Source organism: Phocoena sinus, chromosome 6 (genome assembly GCF_008692025.1).
Source record: "Phocoena sinus isolate mPhoSin1 chromosome 6, mPhoSin1.pri, whole genome shotgun sequence".
NCBI classification, from domain to species: domain Eukaryota; kingdom Metazoa; phylum Chordata; class Mammalia; order Artiodactyla; family Phocoenidae; genus Phocoena; species Phocoena sinus.
Window position 1 is genome coordinate 81,653,375 of NC_045768.1, and position 21,391 is coordinate 81,674,765.

The 21,391-nt window shown below is 45.8% G+C and overlaps 2 protein-coding genes across 12 annotated transcripts in view; one reads left to right on the forward strand and one right to left on the reverse strand.

Moving 5' to 3' along the window:
- The window catches only part of UBAP1 (ubiquitin associated protein 1), a 53,440-nt gene extending 47,819 nt beyond the window's left edge, over window positions 1–5,621 (forward strand). For 3 of the 7 annotated variants that reach the window (XM_032634340.1, XM_032634341.1, XM_032634339.1), the window contains 3 exons: window positions 466–648; window positions 1,746–1,847; window positions 2,460–3,614. In XM_032634340.1, coding sequence (XP_032490231.1) covers window positions 466–648; window positions 1,746–1,847; window positions 2,460–2,600 — 426 coding nt within the window. In that variant the 3' untranslated portion in view covers window positions 2,601–3,614. Of the gene's footprint in view, window positions 1–465; window positions 649–1,745; window positions 1,848–2,459; window positions 5,029–5,489 lie in introns of those variants that run through there. The other 4 variants (XR_004350283.1, XR_004350284.1, XM_032634342.1 and 1 more) reach the window with 4 other exon arrangements.
- Window positions 4,872–21,391, reverse strand: part of KIF24 (kinesin family member 24) — a 60,413-nt gene continuing 43,893 nt past the window's right edge. For 3 of the 5 annotated variants that reach the window (XM_032634337.1, XM_032634333.1, XM_032634335.1), the window contains 6 exons: window positions 21,246–21,351; window positions 15,534–15,605; window positions 13,712–13,821; window positions 7,572–9,776; window positions 6,135–6,324; window positions 5,165–5,607 (listed from right to left, as the gene is read on the reverse strand). In XM_032634337.1, coding sequence (XP_032490228.1) covers window positions 5,467–5,607; window positions 6,135–6,324; window positions 7,572–9,776; window positions 13,712–13,821; window positions 15,534–15,605; window positions 21,246–21,351 — 2,824 coding nt within the window. In that variant the 3' untranslated portion in view covers window positions 5,165–5,466. Of the gene's footprint in view, window positions 5,608–6,134; window positions 6,325–7,571; window positions 9,777–13,711; window positions 13,822–15,533; window positions 15,606–21,245; window positions 21,352–21,391 lie in introns of all 5 variants that reach the window. The other 2 variants (XM_032634338.1, XM_032634336.1) reach the window with 2 other exon arrangements.

Here is a 21,391-nt window from a genome sequence, read left to right on the forward strand (position 1 = left end):
TACTGGCAGAGTCAGTCCAGAGTGGGGGTGTTTAAGGTTACTGATCCCTTTAGGACTCAGATACGGCAGCCTAGGAAAGGGATAAAGGAGCCCTGGAGAGAAATAACAGCAGCCAGCGTGGGCATCAGTCCCGAATGTAGTTTTCAGAACTTCTTTCTCCACCTCAGGCCCAGGGGATTTGGGCATGGAAGGCCATGTGGCTCTTGTGGTGCTTCCTCGCTCTGCAGGGTGGGATGAAGGCAGAGGACAGCCACAGTTGCAGGTGTCTTCCCAGTTTTTCTCTCCCTCAGCTGGAGCTCCCCTACCACTCTTCAGTCTTCTTCAGGATGTCTGGCCAGAAACCTGGTCCTTGCTTGCAGGCAGGTTGCTTGACTGGGAGGTTTCATTAGGTCAGAAACGACAAGCCCCTGGATTGGGCTACATGTCTTTCTTCTTGCCTTAATCCTTTTGTTTCTCCACCACCAGGTCACACCTCCTAATCTCTCAATGTCACAAGTGCCCAACACTCCCAGCTGTCCCCAGGCTTACTCTGAACTGCAGACGCTGTCCCCCAGTGAGCGGCATTGTGTGGAGACGGTGGTCAGCATGGGCTACTCATATGAGTGTGTCTTGAAAGCCATGAAGAAGAAAGGAGAGAATATTGAGCAGGTGAGCGGTTAGTCAGCCGTGGGGCAGGGCGGGGGTAGGAGAGAGGTCCCACATCTCTGGAGCTGGAATAGTGTCTTGCCTTTATCCTAGTCTCTCAGACTCACAGCACCATTGTCTTTTCCTGTGACTTGAGGAACTCAGGGTGCTTTGTTGGGCAAACCAGCAGCCTCAGCAGCAGTGCTTTGCAGCAGCTTCTTTGGGGGCTGCTCTGAGACCTAGGCTGAAGGAGAGCTTTGAGAGTATTGGAGTTGTTGACTGTTACCCAGTTATCCCCTTCTCTGCCTCTCCTGAGACAGCATTCTAGGCTTGAGGTACGGTCAGATGTCTTCTTCCAGAAATGTTTATCCTGTCAGGACTGCCCAGGGAGTTCCAAAATAGGGTACTGGAGTCCTAAACCTTGGGGGCACTTTCTGACTTGGGTGGTTTCTTAGAAGAATATCTTGGGACTTCCCTGGTGGCGCAGTGGTTAAGAATCCACCTGCCAGTGCAGGGGACACGGGTTCGAGCCCCGGTCCGGGAAGATCCCCCATGCCGTGGAGCAACTAAGCCTGTGCGCCACAACTACTGAGCCTGTGCTGTAGAGCCCATGAGCCACGAGTACTGAGCCCACGTGCCACAACTACTGAAGCCCATGTGCCTAGAGCTCGTGCTCTGTGACAAGAAGCCACTGCAGTGAGAAGCCCGCACACCACAACTAGGGAGAAAGCCTGTGCGCAGCAGTGAAGACCCAGTGCAGCCAATGATGATAATGATGCTAATAATAATAAATAAATAAATTTAGAAAAAAGAAAAATCACCATTTAAAAAAAAATGAACATCCTGCCCAGGCTGTGGAATTGACATCAGCTGGGAGATGTGAGTCAGCTGTGACAGGAACTCCTTTGAAAAATGGCTATGCATGTTTAGAAGGGTGTACCTATCAGCAAGTAGTCACTGAGGTACTGCTGTGTTGGACACAATTCAAGGCACAAAATCAAGTCCTATCTAGGATCTAATAGCCAGGGTGGGGAGCAGATGTCACACTTGTTGGTTTGTGTAAGACTTTTGGGAAGCACAGACGAGTGGCAATAGGTGCTTAAACCTTTCTCTTTTCTTAGATTCTCGACTATCTCTTTGCACATGGACAGCTCTGTGAGAAGGGCTTTGACCCTCTTTTAGTGGAAGAGGCTCTGGAAATGCAGCAGTGTTCAGAGGAAAAGGTAGGAACCTTCATGCTTCACGGGAACCCTCTGGAAAGAAGGGACAAAGTAGTCTGTCTTGGGGGTCATCCTGGACTACAACCTTCATCCCTTCCAGTGACTGTAGGCAGAGGTAGTTGAAGCACAGAATCTCCCATGTCCAGACAGGCATTTGGCTAGTTTGGCTCAGATGAAGTATCGGGTTGAAGACTATCTAGAATCCCAGGGAAGAGACGGGAAAAATGACCTGGGCAAAAAGCCATATTTTTGGATGTTGGGGGAGATTGCCAGTCACTTCACCTAGGCTGCTAGCCAGAGAGCAGCCATTTCTGGGTTCAGTATCCTGCTGGGTGGGAACACAGATGTGGATGGTGGGACCTGAGTGAAGGTCAGCAAGGTTTGGGACTGGGCATGGCTCCTGATGGACGATTGGCCATGGCATCAACCTGTCTTCCTCCACGGCCTTGCTTCCTCTACGGCCCTCCTCTGCTTGCTAGGGGACCTCAGAGAGGCTCATGAGGCTCTGGCAAAGAACGCTGCCCCAAGCAGCCCCCTTACACACATATTCTTCCACTCAGCTGTGCTGTGTGGCTGGACCCCTTTCTTGAGTCTGTATTCTCTTATTTCCCTTAGATGATGGAGTTTCTTCAGTTAATGAGCAAATTTAAGGAAATGGGCTTTGAACTGAAAGATATTAAGGAAGTTCTGCTATTACACAACAATGACCAGGACAATGCTTTGGAAGACCTCATGGCTCGGGCGGGAGCCAGCTGAGACCAGGCCCTGCCTAGGCCCTGCCACGGAGCCCCCCCCCCCCCCCGCCCCCCGCTGAAGGCCCTGAGGAGACCACCTGTGGGGAAGAAGGGGCACGCTTCCGGATTTTCTTTTGGGGGTGGAAGGTCAGGTGTAGAGACTGTGTTTGCCAAGTCTCTATGAGCCTAGGTCCTGAGATGGGGAGAAAGTGGGGAAGATTTGGGCGTGCATATGCCCCCGGAACTGTCCCGGCTCCTTCCACAGTAAAAGTATTTGTATTCTGAGAAGTGTCCTTCCCACCTTGGCCATTCAGAGAGACTTCTCTGGTCTTTCTGGGGTCTGTATGGCCTCAGCCGAAACCTGTCCCAGCTGCCAAAAGGAGTTGGGGAGAAGGAGGTGGGAGGGCCAGACTCAGTGCTGCTCTGGGGCTAGATGTTTCCCTTCTCTGCAAGGGTGGACTGACCTCTAATCCAAGTTGAGTGCAATTGAAAGGTTCTTCCAGGGTTTTGTTTTTTTCCCCTTTTAACGATGTCACTTAGTGTTAACACTGGTTCTGCAATGTCTCTGAGGTGCAAAGAATGCCCTTTTCCCCTTGGGGCCCTGAGTTTGCCTTTTCTGCCAGGCAGTTACCATACTTCCCTGCCCCAGCCTGTTTCTTTTGGCCTGGTTTGGACCACAGTCTTCTGCTACCCGAGATTTTAGGGCCCCCTGCTCTAGAAAACAGTTGTCAGTTTAAGAAGTCATTGGCCCCTTCCCAGCACATCAAGTGGGGAAGAAAGAGGCTGTGATTTAGTCACCCAGCACTAACTCCACCTCAGTTCTCCCTGGAGAACAGCCTCTCCCTCCAGCCCCTTGCTCTAGGATGACACAATGAATAACACCTAGTCATAGAAATCAGTCTTTGGTTTGTTTTGTATCATGTTGTACATCATTAAAGATCTAAATACAAAGGATATACAGTCTTGATGAATCTAAAGTAATTTGCTAACTATTTTGATTTTTCAGAGAGAACTACTAATAAAAATCTAAAAGGTATATCCTGCTGTGATAACTTCTTTATTGCCAAGGACTGTTATACTGCTGGGTGGAGGTGAGTGAGTGGTAAAGGGATTTGCTGGGGATGGAACAGGAGCTAACCATTTTCTGTCATTTCAGTACTTTCTTCCAACTCTTAGGCCCGTGGGACCCAGGAGCTGGCCCCCCCAGTCTGCCCTGGTTTTCGGTTTGTAAAGGCAGGTGTAGACAAGGGTCTGTTTAAACTTGACCTAGCCCAGTCTCTGGGTCAAGGACATAGACATATGCCTTCCTGCAAGACTGACTGTGGCGGTGAGACAGGCTGGGCCTTCAGGGGAATCACTCAGAAATGAGGAACAAGCCCCTTGTCCTCTGAGCAGCATCACGCATAATTACGTGTTCCACAGGCAGGACTGGGATTCAGACTGCTTTATTAGCTCTCAGTAGTGCTGATGTATCTGATGGAACTAGATTTATCCCTAGAGTTTCTTGTCCTTATACTTAATACTGCCCCATAGTCCCTCCTGTGCTCTTGGCTTGGATGGGTCTCTAATTTTTTTTTAGTGATCACGTGAGGAGCGGGTACAGAACCTTTGGGCTGGGAAGCACCAAGCTGGAAAGAGGCTGCCCTCTGGTGGTCAGGTCAGGCATGGCCATTGTCTCAGAAAGCCCCTCTTCTGGCCTTTAAAATTAATTAAACCCTTCTTTTAAAACCTGTAAAAGTTATCCTTTACCTGTAGGAAATCAAAGTTTCATACCAAAATGGTGCCAGGGCCAAGGGCTTTGACATGAATTTCAACTTGATCCAGGGTGGCCTTGGTTAAGTGGGCCACCTGGAGGCCACTTGGTATTTCTTAAGCTTCTTTCTGCTAAAAAGATACAGAAAGAACTCACATGAAGGTGTGCGTGTATGTGTGTAGAACTGCTTTACTCCTCCCTTCTTTCACTCTCATCTCACACTACTGACCAGAGCACTCAGTGCCAAGACCCTGAACACAGGCCATTGAGGGGGGAGTAGATGGCCAGGGCAGTCCCGGATGAGGGTGAGGCTAGGAGACAGACTTGCCTGAGATAACTGCAGCTCTTCCACTATTCCGTGAGGGCGTGGGGGTGAGGATTCACAGACAGGAGCCAGAGCATGACGCAGGTGGATGGTCCCAGCACAAGGTAGAGATTGGAAAAGAATAATGCAGTGACGCGAGCACCCTCTTCTGTCTAAATACTGGATTGCAGGGAGGGAGGGGAACTGGAAGCATAAAGCCTGTCCCACATCTGCTGCTATTAAAGACATCAAGGTTTATTCATTTTACATTTTCAAAAGCTAACTAAAGTCCCAAATCAATCTCCAAGGGCTGATAGGGCAGAGCTCACCCTCCCCCACCCCACTAGCACCAATGTTTTCATTTTTGACCAAGTCCTGGAGAAAGGCACAGAATCCAGCTGATAAAACCTCTGGGCTCAGCATGTTATCTTCCCTAGCTTGTGACCTCAACACAACCTCTAGGTTACCACTGACCATCCCCCCCATCCACTGATACCCAAATTTAGAAACATCTACAGGGTTATTAGACCTAACTGTATTTCCTCAGACAAGGGGTCAGTAAAGGCAAATCCTTCTCTAGCCCCAAAGAAAAGGGAGGGGCCTATTAAGTTTTTCAGGCTGATCTGTCCTTCCTTACAGATGCTCCTGTGCTTAGAATTGAGGGACAGATGCTTGGCCCTGAGAGAGGGGCTGGGGCCCAGCCAAGGCCACATGTGGCTAGGGAGAGGCTAGCATGGGCAGGACCAGGGAGTGGGTTCTGATATCTGTAGGGGGACCTGGCAGAGGCCCTCCAGCTCTTGAGAGCCCAGCCACCACATACTGGATCTTGTTCTAAGACACCGCTCTCCCCTCAGGGGCCGCAGCTGGCCTGTGGCAGGCCAGGTATAGCTGCAGCTGGCTCCTCAGACTCTGGATGCACTTGGACTTCAGAGCCATGATTTCATCTAACTGGGTCACAAAATCTTCAAAATCCTGGAAAGGAAACAAAGGACAAGTGGAGCTTTTGCTGTTGCTGCCAGATCAGCTTTTCTAGTCCCTTCTCTTGTATGAAGATTTCAGAGCCCAGGCCCTTCCTCCAGCTGGAAAATCTGGACAGTCACCATGGCACAGTGTGGGACCACTTTTCTACGCAGAGAGGTATTTCGCAGGGCAGAAGGGTGGTTTTGTAGAAGTACCTCTGGTCTGCATAAGGCAAGTAAGTCACTGTTACCATCACAGGGAGGGGCACCAACAAGCCACTAGGAGGACAGAACGGCAAAGAACAGAGGCTGGAAACATTTTGGCCTGGGAATGGGGAGTGTAGCACCATCTCCCACCTGTCCTTGCACGCCCTCAAGCCAACTCAGAGGGGTGGCAAGAGCAGGTCCAAGGCCTCAACAAGGTTAGAGTGTGACAGCAGACCCTTTCTGTACACACAGCTACATCAAAAAAGGATGACTGTCAAACTAGCTGCAGGCTAATTCCCAACAACCCCTGAGAGTCCGGCCAAGACCACTTACATTAGGAGCCAGCTGGCTCATCAGGGTCTCCTCCTTGAAGCCCAGCTTGGCCATTTCATCCAGCTGTTCCTGGTGTGCTCGGATGAGTACCTGCCTGGGAACCAGAGGGGATGCTGTGGTCCTCCGGGCCTCCCGTCTCTCCTGGGCAGCTTTCTGGAAGTGAGCCTCATTTCCAGGCCAGGAGCTGTTTCTGCCCAAAGAGGCCGAGGCTGTGACCAGGACCAGCTCCCCAGCACCTCCTGCCCCTCACCCATTCTTTTCAGGCCTTGTCAAGGGGCTAGGGGGATACAAATGAGATTCTGAGAAGAGATGGGCTTCTGGAGCAGCGCCCTGCCTCCAGATACACTGAGGCACAGGGCTGGATGCTGCTTCTCCACAGGAGCTGCCCACATCTTCCCTGCAAGAAAGCTCAAGGCTGTGCCACTGCAGCTGGCACACTTGGCACAAGGTAGAGCCAGCCACCTAGCCTGCTGTGATTTCTACTTTCTTCGGGGAGTTCAGGGACCAAAGCAAGGGGGTTTGAGCTAGAAGCTGGAGGATCTGCCTTCTGTCAGAAGAATCCAGCTAATAAAACCTCTGGGCTCAGCATGTTATCTTCCCTAGCTTGTGACCTCCAACCTCTAGGTTACCACTGACCATCCCCCCATCCTCTGATCCCCAAATTTAGAAACATCTACAGGGTCATTAGACCTGACTGTGTCAGACTCCACTGATGGATAGAGACCACGGAAACAGCAAGACTGTCTACCTTGTAGAGGTGCACATCCCTACACGCCCTTCTCTTCGCCCAAGGCCCAGGCCTGAGCCCCAGCGAGCAGCAGGCAGATGGTCTGCCCAGGTATCAGGAGCCCTAGCAGAGGGCCGCAGCCTCACATAGGAAGCATCTGTTCCCACAGGCCTGCCCTGCCTTCCTGCTCCTGGGCCTCTGACGCTGCTAGACCTCTTGCCCTCCTTTCTCTCACATTCTCAAAGGCGCTCTCATTCTGCTGTACCATCCACAGCCTCCTTTGGGGAAAGCAGCACAAATCACCAGCCCCTGTTTTTTACCTTCACCATCTTGGAAGGTGACCAGCCAGCCTTGGCTCTGGGGTCACAAGGCTGCTGCTGCTGTGTCCCTGGGGAGCACTTCCAGGAGCACAGGCCCAACAGAATGAAGAAGAGGATTCTGATCTCACCATAGGTCTTAGGCTTACTTATAGGGTCAGATCCTCCCTTCTTTCACTCACATCCCACCTACCCTACCTGGCAGGCCTGCTCCAATATATTTTATTCCTGCTGTTCATGTCAGATGCATCTAGGCAGGCTCCCTTGATAAGGTGGACAAAAAGCCTTTCTCTGAGCCAACCACAGCCATTCCCAGAACAGACAAAACATTCAGCTGTAGTGGGAGTAGGGGTGCCAAAGGGGCTCAAGTCTAGGTAGGAAAGTCCAACTTACTGTGCGTGCCCCAGGATGGGCTGACGGAGTGTCCTGCCAGTCTTGGGAGAGCCTAGCCTTGCTAAGTACCTTGGGATTGGCCTGCGTTTGAGCCACGCGATGTCCTCATTGTAGCAAGACAGCTTGATGGGGTCTGTGGACAAATCCAGCTCCTGCCAGCCAAGCCCTGTCAGGTGCTTTCTCTCCTGGGCCCAGGGCTGGTCAGCCACATCACTACTTCCTGTTTGGGGGGTGAGTGTAGGCCCAGAGTGGGGTCCCCCAGTATGTATGGTGAGGCAGGGTTTTTCTGGGAAACCCTGGGAGCAGCCCAGCTCTGTCTCAGCATCACCATCATAGTGCCCCTGGGAGAAGAGTGCAGTCTCTCTGCTTTGACAGGGCTCCCCCAGGTCAGCCTCCCTGTTGGGCAGCTTGTCAGGTGGGTGCTGATGGATGGGTGACAGGGACAGAGCTGGAAGATCACCCCCAGGCTTACTGTCAGGGGGAGATGATGAGAGCCACAGGTGCTCAGTTGCTGAAGACATTGGCAGGTCTGCCTCTTGATCACAGGATGACACTGTGTGGCCCACAGCTGGCCCCCCTGTGTCTGCTGCCACTAGACTGTGTGCAGCTCCATCCCGGGCCGACTGCTCCAAGGGAGGAGAGCCCTCATCATCTGGGCTCTCCAGGAGAGACACGGTGAGGGGAGCCATCAGTCCAGAAGCATGCTCAGAGCGTGTGCCTAGTTCCCCTCTAGAGTCTTCTCCTTGGAAAGGGTTACTGTTTTTCATCGTTCCGGTCACCACAGTTGGGCTATCTTCACTGACTTCTCTCAGAGGTGTGCTCACTGTGTCTCTTTGGTCTGGGGATCCAGGAACTGTGATGTGGGATAGTGAGAAAGTGCAACCATCTTCCTCCAGGGATGGTGAGCTGCCCTCAGCCTGCCGAGGAACCTCATTTTTGAAGGCATCCTGTCTGAGGTCAAAGGCTGGGCTGCCCCCTCTTTTCTGGTTATATACAAAGTCTACCTGTGAGCAGTAAGGCTTCTCTGCCAGGTTTTCTCCAGGAGGAGGCCCTGAGGAGGTGGAGTCCTCCTCTCTGCTCCGGTCCAAGGGCACCTGACTTGGGCTGTGGCCGTGATCAAGTGCTATCCTGTGGCTTGCGGGGTCCCTGGAGTATATCCAGCTTCCAGTTAGACCCTTCTCGTCACCTTCTGTCCTGGGGCTAAAACACAGACTCTGCCGCCTTTCGGCTACCTGTTCCTCAGGACCTTGCTCCCTCTGATGAAGGAAGAACGAGCCTTCGCTACTCTCCAGGGTCTTTCCCTGCTTTGTGGTCCTCTGACAGGAAACATGTGAAAAAGAATCTTCACTGAAATCGCTGTCATCAAGGTCCTCAGCTTGGGCTCCATCATGGCTCTCACAACAAGAGTGGAAGGGAGGAGGGGTGTCATTCTGGAGCTGCCCCTCTGGAGGCCGGGACTGGCATAAAAACCTTTCCAGTGGTTGGTGCTTTAACTTCTGTTGGAGGAGAGGTGGCTGCTGGAACTGCTGGTGATAGAAGCGCAAATGTTCTTCCCTCTCCTTCTGATGTGGAGGGATGTCTGTCCAAGCTTCAGAGGCAGGCCTAGTAGGTGTGCCCCCCTTGCTGCCCTGACTGTACTCTACTAAGTGATGGACGTTGCCAAAGGAGAGTTCAACTCGTGACACAAGCTGCTTTTGCACTGGCTGCACAGTCTGCACTTTCTTGCACCGGGAGGGCAGCTTACCACGGACTGCTTCTTCTCCTGGGCCAGGGGCCCTGCTTCCCCACCCGAGGGCAGTTTTGTTGCCGATTGGATTCTTCTCAGAGCATGATGCAGCTGATTCTTCTGCCCTTTTTTTGGCTAAATGTCCAGGCCGCATGGTTCCTTTGATAGAGCTAGTTTGAATGACCCACTCTTGGGGAGGACTCCCTCTAGAGCCACCCCTTTTACCAGGAGCCTTAGGTACAGAAGCAAAAGGGATATTGGCTGGGTGACTGGCCAGAGGATGGGCCTTCGTTCTCGTGGAGTCAGGTGCCACTGTGAGTGACTGTTGGAGCCCCAGCTTGACTTTTTTGGGAGAACACTTGTCCCCTGGCAGGGCCACAGGAGAGCTCTGAATTCGTTTTGGAGAAGAGTTTCCAGATGTTCGATTTCGACTGCTAGCTGAAGTGCAACACTTAATGCCTTTCTTTAGTTCTTTGACCCTGTAAACGACCATTTTATGTTAAATGTGCATTCTTGCATGTTCTGTAACTTCTTTCCTATAGCTTTCAGGGAAAACAAAAACCAAAGAAAACTATTACAAGGACTGGGAATTACTTTTTTTTTTTTTTTTTTTGCGGTACGCGGGCCCCTCACTGTTGTGGCCTCTCCCGTTGCGGAGCACAGGCTCAGCGGCCATGGCTCACGAGCCCAGCCGCTCCACGGCACGTGGGATCTTCCTAGACCGGGGCACAAACCCGTGTCCCCTGCATCGGCAGGTGGACTCTCAACCACTGCGCCACCAGGGAAGCCCCTGGGAATTAGTTTTTTATCTGGGAGAGAATTGGAGGAAATGGGGAGATTCTATTTCAGCATGAAATACCTCTCTTTACCTGAACAAAGAAGACCAGTGTCTTCTCTCAGGATAGTAGTGTGCATCCAGTATTCCATGATCAGGAGAGTTTTGGAAATACCACAGTCCCATGTGAGGGCCAGGCCAGAGGAGCTAGTCTCAGAACTATGCCCACGCAGGGCCCATGCCACGTTTCCTGAAGATCGGCCAACTCAGGAGCCTAGTGTCTACCCCTTACCCAGTCTTCCATAATCAGAGTCTTCTTTTCCCTGCAACCACCTCCTTTCAGGCTTCTCTGAGAAAATGAGTTCCCTCGAACCTGCTGGGCACTTCAAGAAGCAGAAGCCCTCTGGAAATAAGCAGGCTTGTGCTAATTCCATTAAGGAAAAAATGACCTGTCTATTCACAGGGTTTCTCAACCTTAGCAGTAGTGGTGTTTGGGGTCAGATAATTCTGTGTTGTGGGGAGCTGTCCTGTGGAGTGTTTAGCAACCTCCTTGGCTTCTACCCGAGATCCCAGCAGCATTTCTCCCCAGTCAGAACAATCAAAATTGTCTCCAGACATTGCCAAATGTCCCCTAGGAGGCAAAATCGCACCGTAGATAGAGAAATAGAGAACCATGCTCTATTTTACAAGGGAATTTTAGAGAGCATGGAAAAATCCAGAATTAAGTCTCTGCTAGGATTCAGTTGCCAAGATCAGAGTCTCTCACTCTGTGGTATCTAAAACAAAATACAAACAGTGTAAGAATTTGGATTTACAAGGAGACATCAAGTAAAATGTGACTCTCCAGTAGTTTGTTCATAGATTCTGCGTTGAAATCCCCTAGGTGGGAGCAGTACTTCTGCCTGGGAGCTCCCAGAAAATGTCTTTTCCATTGTTTTGATTTTAATCCACTCAATAGTAGCCAAATGACCCCTCTGGCCATTACTGAAGACCAATATAGTAAACCTGACACTGAGACTTGACTTAAATCTTCCTTTTAGGTCTGAGAGGCAAGGCAAGCAGATAACACAGTAAGCAAAGAGACATAGGATGTGACTAAAGACACGTGAATTGTGTCCCTGGGCCTTTGCTGAGGTATTGCAGTAGGGCATACATCCACGGAATGGGTTGAGAGGTCCCACAGCAAGTCTAGATGGTTCCAAATTACTTCCTGTTATAAAAATCTGAGCTATTAGTTTTGTTAAAAGAGAAACACCAAAATTTCCTCCTAGCAGTCATAGTAAATAATTCTAGAAACCTGAGGGTGCCAGAAAAAATCTTACAGATAATTTTTGGTCATTGATGCTAAAGGCTTCCAGTGTACTCTACCTTTTACCAAAATCACTCCTGTTACTGAGTTCTCTTCTGATACACCTGTTAGGGGTCCAGCTGGAACTTTATTTTTGGACTATTTAGCAACATTCTTCTAGTATGTGCAGAGGTGAAAATTTTAAATCAAAGGAAAATTTTAAATAAGCAATAAAATCATCCTCTTCCTGTGTGTGTATGGATTGTTACCAACAATTAATTTAAACACATAAAACAAATGACTCATATTTATTTTCAATAATTTGTCAGACTGCTTTAAATGGAAGAGATTATTTCTATTATACTTATTCTATTTTTTAACCAAAATTATTTCAAATAATTTCTCAATCGTACTCAATGCATCCTCTCTGAGAAAGGGTTACTTTCATCCTCCGTTACTGAGGCACTGAGAGGAAAGTCTTGTTCTCTGCTCCTTAGTGATGTTCTTACTTCAAGTACTTGATATGTCTGTGATTTGGGGAGTGAATGGGGTTATGAAACAAGATTGACTTAGGGTTAATAATTGTTGAAGTTGGGTAATGGATACATGGGGGGAAAGAACCTGAAGCCATACTGGTTTTTGGGGAACAATTTTGGATCATCCCATGTCTTCTATCTGATCTCAGTCTTCGCTGTCTTCTAGTAGTGCTAGGGTGCTGGCATTAGGAAACCATGCAACAAGAAAACCTCCTCGAGGAAACTTATGCGTATTATAGGCATACTTCATTTTATTGTGCTTTGCTTTTTGGATAGTGCGTTTTTTTTTAACGAATTGAAGGTTGGTAGCAACCCTGCATAGAGTCTATTGGTGCCATTTTTCCAACAGCATTATTTTAAAATTAAGGTATGTATATATATATTTTTAAATCACTTTACTGTGATCTTTGATCTATCGTGGTGGCCTGGAACCAAACCTGCAATATCTCCACAGTATGCCTGTAATATTACTATTGTTAAAGTTAACATATAATGAGTGTTCACTATTTGCCAGGTGTGGTGCTAAGCCCTTCAAACATATTGCATCAGTGATTCCACATAACTGTTATATGAGATAGGTGCTATCATTATCCCTGTTCACATTAAGGAAATTGGGGCCCAGAGAAGTTGCAAATTTGTCCAAGACCACTCAGCTAGCTAGTGGCAGAGGCAGGGTATTGGCCCAGATAGTCTAACTCCAGAGTCCACTCTGGTAGCCACTTTGTAAATGATCTCTCCTATTTAAATGAGATAAGGTACACAGAGAACCTCACTCAAGCCCCCAAGCCCAGGAGGAGCTCCTCCTTTCATTCACAAATATTTATTACACATCTACTAGGTACCAAGTACTGTCTGGGCAGGAGAGATACCGTGGAGAAAAAGATAAGGTTCCTGTTCTCACGGAACTTAGATGGTAGCTTCTCTTTCCTTCCCAATGAGTTTCATTAAATGCTATGGATACTAAAGATTCTTCAACAGTAATTAAAAAACAACAACAACAGGTTCCTCTCAAATAGTCTGTTAACTTTGGAGATGGATTCTTGGGAGACTGAAGAGGAGGTGTTGTAAGACAGGACCAGCAGCAAAGCAGCCAGAGGAAAGAATGATAATGAGAGCATTTTCATACGTGAAGGAGACACATGACCCCAGGGTAAGAGATGGGAGGGACCCTGGCAGATACCAAAGTCACTAGAGCCCTGACTTGGCAATAAGAGGTACTAGTTCTGCCACCAACTCCCAGTGAGCCCGATTAAAGTTTCCACCCTTTTCTGGGCCTCAGTTTCTATAACACAAGGTTGGTCTCTTCTGGACCTACACAGCTCTGGGTACTTCTGCCTTGACAAGTAATAGGTATTCTATCCCTAATAATTAGAGCTGAGGCTAGCAGGAAGAAAACCTCACTAAGGCTTCTACTCTGGAGAAATATTTCATCTCCCGCTAGCCATTTAAACGCCACTGATGGGGAATTCCCTGGCAGTCCGGTGGTTAAGACTCCACGCTTCCAATGCAGGGGATGCGGGTTTGATCCCTGGTTGGGGAACTAAGATCCCACATGCCACGCAGCGTGGCCGGAAAAAAAAAAAAAAGCCACTGATGGAGTTGTCTTCTAAACAAAGGAGCGTGTCACCTTCCTCTTGTCACATTCACGCTTGTAAAATGGCAGGGCCTCCTAGGTCACATTCTTCAAATGACCAATTGCACATTCCCCTGGCAGTAGATTACTGTCCCAAGAACAGGCTTGTGGAGCTCAAGGTCAGATCCTTGTGTGTGTATCACACACATACACACACGACCCGCCACCTGAGGGGGACTCACCGGTCAGCATAGCGCAAGGTATTCAGAGTGTGTTCGGTGGCCACATGGCTTGGCGAGATGTTGGCGATCATGCAGGTTTTGGCATTGCCAATGAAAGAGTCCTTCAGAACCTGTTTGAAACAGAAGGCAGGTCAATGAAGTCAACTAACCAAGGGCCTACTGACTACTTACTGTGTGCAGGACACTGGGCCACAGGCACCCTCACCCCCTTCTATGAAAAGGTAATTCACAAAAGGAGAAACACAGTCAATAAACAAAAGGTACCCACTTCACCACTAATCAAAGAAATGCAAACAAACCATTTTAAAAAACTAAAATGTTTGCACCTATAAGATTAAGACTCATACTACCCTGCTCTGCTGAGGGTCTAGGGAAAGGGCGCTCTTGTACACTGCTACACTGCCTGTATACCGTGTAGCATGAATTGGTACATGCCTTTGGGAGGGCAGTTTGGCAATATGGTAAAAATTTGGTAAAAAATGTTCACACTCTTGGTTTGGCAATCACACTTCCAGGACTTTATCCTAAAGAGATAATAATTGCTCAATTGATCCCCCCCCAAAAAAGTATACCCAGGATATTCATTACCTTATTATAATAGTAAAATTTGGAAAATCTACAAGTCTATAAACAGGTAACAAACTAAATAATTGTAAACTGCATACAACCATAAAAGATAATTATGTATATATGTACTTAGGTACCTGGAAAGATCTAAAACTTATGTTTGAGTGAAAAAGTATATTATTCTGTAAGTGGATCCATGTGTGGAATTATTTTTTTAATTAAATAGGACACAATTTCTGGGGATGGAGGACATGTTTTGAAAAATAACAAAGCCAATGTCAGAATCAGGACTAACCACCTATAAGAAGGGTTTCCTGGATCCCTGGTTGAAATCATGTTTGAGAAGAAACAATCTAACCCAATTCTGACTAGTAAGGAGCTATGTTATTATAGGTTCTGCCCCAGGTCCTGTGGGGCTGCCGATCTAGCTGCACAGGGTGAAAATCCCTCCCAGAATACAAAGATCCTCACCTAGACTGCCTTCTATCTAGTCTGTCCCTACTGTGCATAGGATTTGGTGCAGAAGGGAACCAGGGGCACCCATAACTGTCTTCACAGCTGTTTGTACCTAGGCAGACCCCTCCGTGGGCCACTCTTCTGCAGCCATTACAGATGCACACTTATTGGCGTTTCCCATTAATAAAGAAGCACATTTTCGTGACAGAAAAATGGAAGAAAAAAATTACCTATGGTTCTACCACTCAAAATAATCAGCGAACATATGCATAATTTCTGTGTAGTTTTTTTCTTCTCATTTAATATTTTTAAACTATAGATCTTGGTCATCTTTCCTGTCAGGACATGTCAAAAGTCTATCTCATTCTTTTTAACTGCAGCTATTATTTTTTGTCTTGAAACACTGGTCTAAGTCTTACAACTAAGAAAGTACCAAGTACAGCTGCACTACCATCCCCTTCAAAGGCTCAGAGACTCCACTAAATCAACAAGGTTTCTTTACATTAGAAATAAGCAGAAAGCTGTTGGATGGTGACCACTGCTGCCCCGCAGGGAGCCTGGCTGCTTCGTAGTGCAGGTATCCCTGCCCGAGGACGCCTCTTTCTTCTCCAAGACTGAGAGCTCCTGGAAGGAATGTGACTCCTCCCCCTCCTCTCTCTGCCCCTCCCTTCCCCCTCCCCCTCCCCCACTCCAGGGAGCATCACGCCTTGCTGGCAGTGGATGCTCCGCTGAGGGAATAAATGAATAGAAGGAGGAACACATGCGTGAACCAGAACTCAAAGCTCATATATAACTTTACCTGAGTTAACTTGCTTTGCCTGAAAGGAGTGTGAGTGTGTTCCTGATCCAATGCACGGATACATTCCTTCAGCTGCAAAGTGGTAGAATAATAAGCACATCAAATATCACATGCAAAGTAAGAATAACAGATCATATTTTTCTTAAGTAAATCACAGTCATGCAATTCCCAAAAGGAAGTCAAAATGCCGTGCTAGTTTCTGGTTCAACAAGAAAAATCAAGCTAGACTGGGAAACATCATCCTGTGCTAGCTGTGCCTAGTTAAGGGCCCCCCCCCCCGCAATTTAAAGGCTGTGATCCTAGAATTAGCCCTGATAGTGTAGAACAGACAAACCCAGGGACATTCCCACAGGTCCCAGAGTTCAGCTTACATGGTGGCAGTTCTGGCTTGCCAGCTCCCTTTCTCTCCTCTTCTCACACTCTTCCCAACTACAAGATGCACTTAAATAGAAAGATACTATACTACTCCCCCGCCTGCCTGCTCACACATGCACACCTGTAGGTATGGACTCAAGTGCAGATTCAAGTTGTCTGGATGGGACAGGAGGAATTCTAGAGTCAGAGCTGGGAAGGAACTGAGAAATCATCTAGGTCTACCTCCTCATTTAAAAACAAGGGGAGACTGTGGCCCAAAGGCAAGGCCATGTCACTTGCTCCTGGGCAGAGCCCCTCAAAGAAGTGCTCATTGGGTATCACTAGTGCTAGCAGAAACCTGCATATGTAGATCTCTAGGGGCAACATGCCCATCAGAAAGAGCAGGGGTTGAGGGGACAGGATCAGGGAGGAGAGATCTTCTATTTCTGAGTCCTGCATCTCCGCTAAGTGGCAGTAAATGAGAAGAAAGGCAGGGAAAAGAATGGAAGGAATCCCTTGGCAGTGCCAGTTCTGGGAGTTCACCAAGAACAGGTAATTAGCTTTGAGAGTCTGCTGTGGCTGTTCTTGGCAGCAGCTACAGATGCCCACAACTAACCCCTCTCTATCTAAGAAGCTGCCGGGTTATAAGAAGGTATAAGGGAATTTCCTCTTTTATTACAAATCAGTCCAATATCCCCAAACTTTAGCACTGGGAAGATTCTCTAGAAGGGACAAGCAGGTACCCAAACCTGGTCCCTGAGTTACACCTGCCCCTTATGTACTCAAATCCAAGTGTGGCTATCAATCTCTATGAGCCTTTGGGTCCCTTTAGCCTTGAATCAGAATGGAAAGTAGACTTTAGTAAACTCTAAGGGAAAACCAAGAGAAGTACCCAGGAAAGAAAAAGGGGCACCTCTGTGCACCTCACAAAGCACAAGATTTTGATCCTATTCTATAAGGCTTGTTCTCAGGCCCCTTTACATGCTATGGCCCATGTGAGACAGACACAGTCAAGCCCCAGAGGGTTCTCCAACTTCACAGGTACTACTTGGGTTTCTTGGTTAATTCCTGGACCATAAATTTAAATATGAGAATCAAAGATTTCTAGCTAGAGGCTGTGGACCCTTGGCCAATTCACTTAACCTGAGCTTCAGAATCCTGATCCATAAAGTGGGAATAAGAGAACCTGCTTTGTTGTAAAGAGTAAACTGACTAGCATATAGTGCATGCTCAAGTATATTGGTTCTGGGGCTCCTTGGAGAAATGGTTGATTCCAGGGCTAGGGCAGGGAAGAGTGTGTGACACCTTATAGTGCCAAAAGACAAGGAGCTGCTCAAAAAATGATGGGGGCATGTCAAAAGGATACAGAAACCAACTTGAAAGAACTCCCAATGGCCATCTGGGATAATTTGAGCAAGAAAATAAATAATGATAGAAATGGATTCTAATTTAGCAAATAAAAGAAATATCCATTTACTATTATAACTAAATAACCAAATAAATAAAGAGAAAAAACAGCTCTTTCTTACAGTAGCATTCTAACTAATTAATGTAGAATGATGAACATAGAAAATCCCATCAGGTAAACACCACAGTAATAATTGTTGCAGGTAAGAATCATCAATGGATACTAAAATTAGGCAGCAAAAGTGTGATGTAAACAGGATATTTGCATAGTTTCAAAGTATCTCTCCATAAGATACTTATTACAAAGGGAATAATCATAACTACAGTGGAGTAACCTAGCACAAACCGCCTTAACTCAGTGATCAAGTTTAACATCACCAGTAATAAGACATATTGACTGATACAATACACTGAGAAGTGTACAACTTCTGTGGTATTCTTGCTAAAAATTCATTATCTCAATCTAATAATGAGAAAACATTACACAAACACAAATTCAGAGACATTCTGCAAAATAACTGGCCAGCATTCTTCAAAGGTGTTAAGGTCGAAATTGACAAAAACTGAGGAGACTACAGACCCATGATAACTAAATGTAACATAGAATCCTGGACCCGAAAAAGGACATTAGTGGGACTGTTGATGAAATTCAAACAAGGTCTGTAGATAGTTAATAGTATTATATCAATGTTCATTTCCTGATTTAGATTACTATAGTTATGTAAGATGTTAACATTAGGAAGGCTGGGTGAAGGAATGCTACATGTTTATTTCTGTAACTTTTTTAAAATCTAAAATTATTCAAAAATTTTAAACGATAATAAAAAGATGCTGATTCTCTCACCTCTCTCAGCCTCCCAATTTATCCCTCATGAGGCCTGGAAATAATGTGTCTAGCTGGAGATTTCAGTTCTGATCAAAAGGACTTAAATACTGTGGAGGGGCACAAGACAGGACTATGCATCTATAAGAAGGAATGAGGGTCTCTGTACACAGCCATGGAGTGAGCTCCAGGATACTGTTAAGTGAAAAAAGTAAAAGTGTTTACAGTATGCTACCTTTTATTTTTTTCCCTCCTGAGAAAGGGGTGAATACAAACATATATATTGGTAGAAAATCATTATCTAAGGGGAGGGAGGTAACAGGATTGAGGACAGGGTTGAACACTAGAGTTTTCTGAATGTGGCTTATTTTATAACTTTAACTCAATACAAAATTGGTAAGCTTAAACACACAGAGAAGAATTATTTCAAGTGACTTTGCAACACAGTATTATGACTGTACATCCCTAGTGGGATACAATTTAAGGGTAAAAAGGAAACTGCAAAGAAATCTTAATCTGAATTCAGTAATCATATTATGAGTAATATTAACATGATTTGGGTATACATATATATTGAAGTAGAGCAAATAAATTATATTAATGTTGTTAGGAACTAAGAATTTTAGCATAAGAGAAAAGGGAGAGAAATACAAATTTTAAAAAGTTAAGCAAAAATCCTGCAGTCTTAATTTTGAATTAATTTATTAGTATGAATCCCTGATATACTTTTACCTTTAAAAAAAAATATCTAGGGCTTCCCTGGTGGCGCAGTGGTTAGGAATCTGCCTGCCAATGCAGGGGACACGGGTTCGAGCCCTGGTCCGGGAGGATCCCACATGCCAGGGAGCGGCTGACCCCGTGCGCCACGGTTGCTGAGCCTGCACACTGGAGCCCACGAGCCACAAGTACTGAAGCACACGCGCCTAGAGGCCCAGCTGCGCAACGAAGAGTAGCCCCTGCTTGAGGCAACTAGAGAAAGCCGCGCGCAGCAACAAAGACCCAATGCAGCCAAAAAAAAAAAATTTCCAAGCTCTGTCCACCAAAAAGGCCTAGTAGCGAGGACTAACAGTGGTAGTAAGTACCACTAGCACTCTAAATGGTCTCTAAATACCATTTCCCTCTAAAAACCAAGGCTTGTTGAAGAAATGGCTGATTCAAGGTCTGGGGAAAGAAATGTACAAGATGAGCCTACAACATCTTGTCATACCAGAAAGCCAGAGACTAGTAGGAACATATTTGAAAAGACTCCCACTGGCCAAAAATGTGTAATTTAAGAAGAAGAAGAAAAAAAGATGACAATGTTTATAATAATATGAAAACAAACAAAAAAAACAACAACAACAACAACAAACTCATGGTCATGTTTAGGTTACCAGGACATCAACTCATTCTGAAAACTGGTGAGTGAAGGCAAAATATCAAGCATTTATCTTGCCTCCGTTGTATGAATTATATTTCAGGATAATCAGATAGTTGGGGGAAAGTTCCTTCCAGTTAATAAATACAGAAGGAATATTAGAATTAGAATATCATCATTTTGGAATCCCTAATGAAGCAATGGATAAAGGTAATAATGCTCATTGACAGCTGCTAAAACCATAAGGTGAAAAAGGTTGATGGGAAACATAGTAATGGAGGAATTAGAGTGATAACACTTCAAAATCACAAAAAGAGATAATCAGACATTCTGTACCTCCTGATGTGTTCCTATAGAAAGTCTAAGAACTACTCATGAATTATTCTTGCCAAAAAAACAGAACTTAAATCTGATCAAGCCTCTAGATCAGCATTTTCCCAATCGAAATATGTGAGCCACAAATACAAACCATATATGTAATTTTATTATAATAGCCATATTAAAAAGAAATATAACCATATTAAAAAGAGATAAAACTAGTATGTATAAAATAGAGAACTAATAAGAACCTGCTGTAGCACAGGGAACTCTACTTAATTTCGCTGTACAGTAGCAACTAACACAACATCGTAAGACAACTATACCCCAATAAAAAAAAGAGAGAAAAAAATTAAAAAAACCAGATGAAATTATATATTAAACATATAATCTTAATTGTATATTATATTAATCTTAATTATATATTTTAGTTAATCTGACACATCTGATAATATTTTAGCATGTAATCAGTATGAAAAAATATTAATGATATCTTACATGCTTCAATGTGTAATTTACACTTAGAGCACATCTCAATTCAGACTAGCCACATTTCAAGTACCCAACAGCCACATGTGGCTTAGTGGCTCCCATTTTGGACAGCACAAATATAAATCTTAACCACTTTATAGAAAATAGAGGATAGAGTACCATGTTAAACATCAACATGGAATGCAGATAGCCTAATCCAGAATGTAGGAAATCTCATATGTCAAGTGACTGAGTTTTCTTCAACAAATACATTAATATTAAAAAAAGAGAGAGAGAGGGGAAGAACTGATACGGCATGAAAGAGGAATATCAACCAAAAGCAATCCGAGGATCTTGTTTGTATCTTGATTTGAATAAATCAACTGTAAAATGACATTTATGGGAGAACTGGTAGAATTATAACACTTACTGGATAACAGGTATCATTAAATAATTATTTCTTTAGGTGTGCAATGGTATTATGTTATATTAAAAAATGAGAGTCCTTATCTCTGAAATACATCATTAAATATTTGTGGAAGAAATGACATGATGACAGGATTTGTTTTAAAATAATCCAACCAGGAGAAGGAAAGGGTTGGTTAGATTTTTCACATGTTGAAGCTGGGAGACAAGTATTTGGGAGATCATTATACTATTTATTCTACTATTATATGTTTGAAAAAATAATTTTAAGACTTGATGAGAGGGATAAAGTGTACGTAAGTTAACCATTCAAGCAACTGCAGAAATACTTCTCTGCTCCTAATTGTCAGGGATTGACCAGAGGAAGAGAAGGCAGGGAGAGAAAGAAGAGTTGTCGAGAACTGTCAAGAATCTGATTGGGCACCCTTCGTCTCCGTCTCCAACCTTGGAATTCCACTGCCTTATTCCACCCCACCCTCACCTACTTTGGCTGCATGTAAAGAGGGGCAAAATCTCTCAAGAATGATTTTTAGATTAAAGGTTTTGAACAACTTACAGCCAGAAGACTCTGGTTTATTTCCGCACCTTCCATCTTTGTCTGTCTATCTGAGTCTCTGGCATCTGCTGCTCTTTCACTGCCAGCCAAGTCAATAAAAGAGATCCTAGAGAAAAGACACAGCAGGGATGACTTCTTTGGGGCTT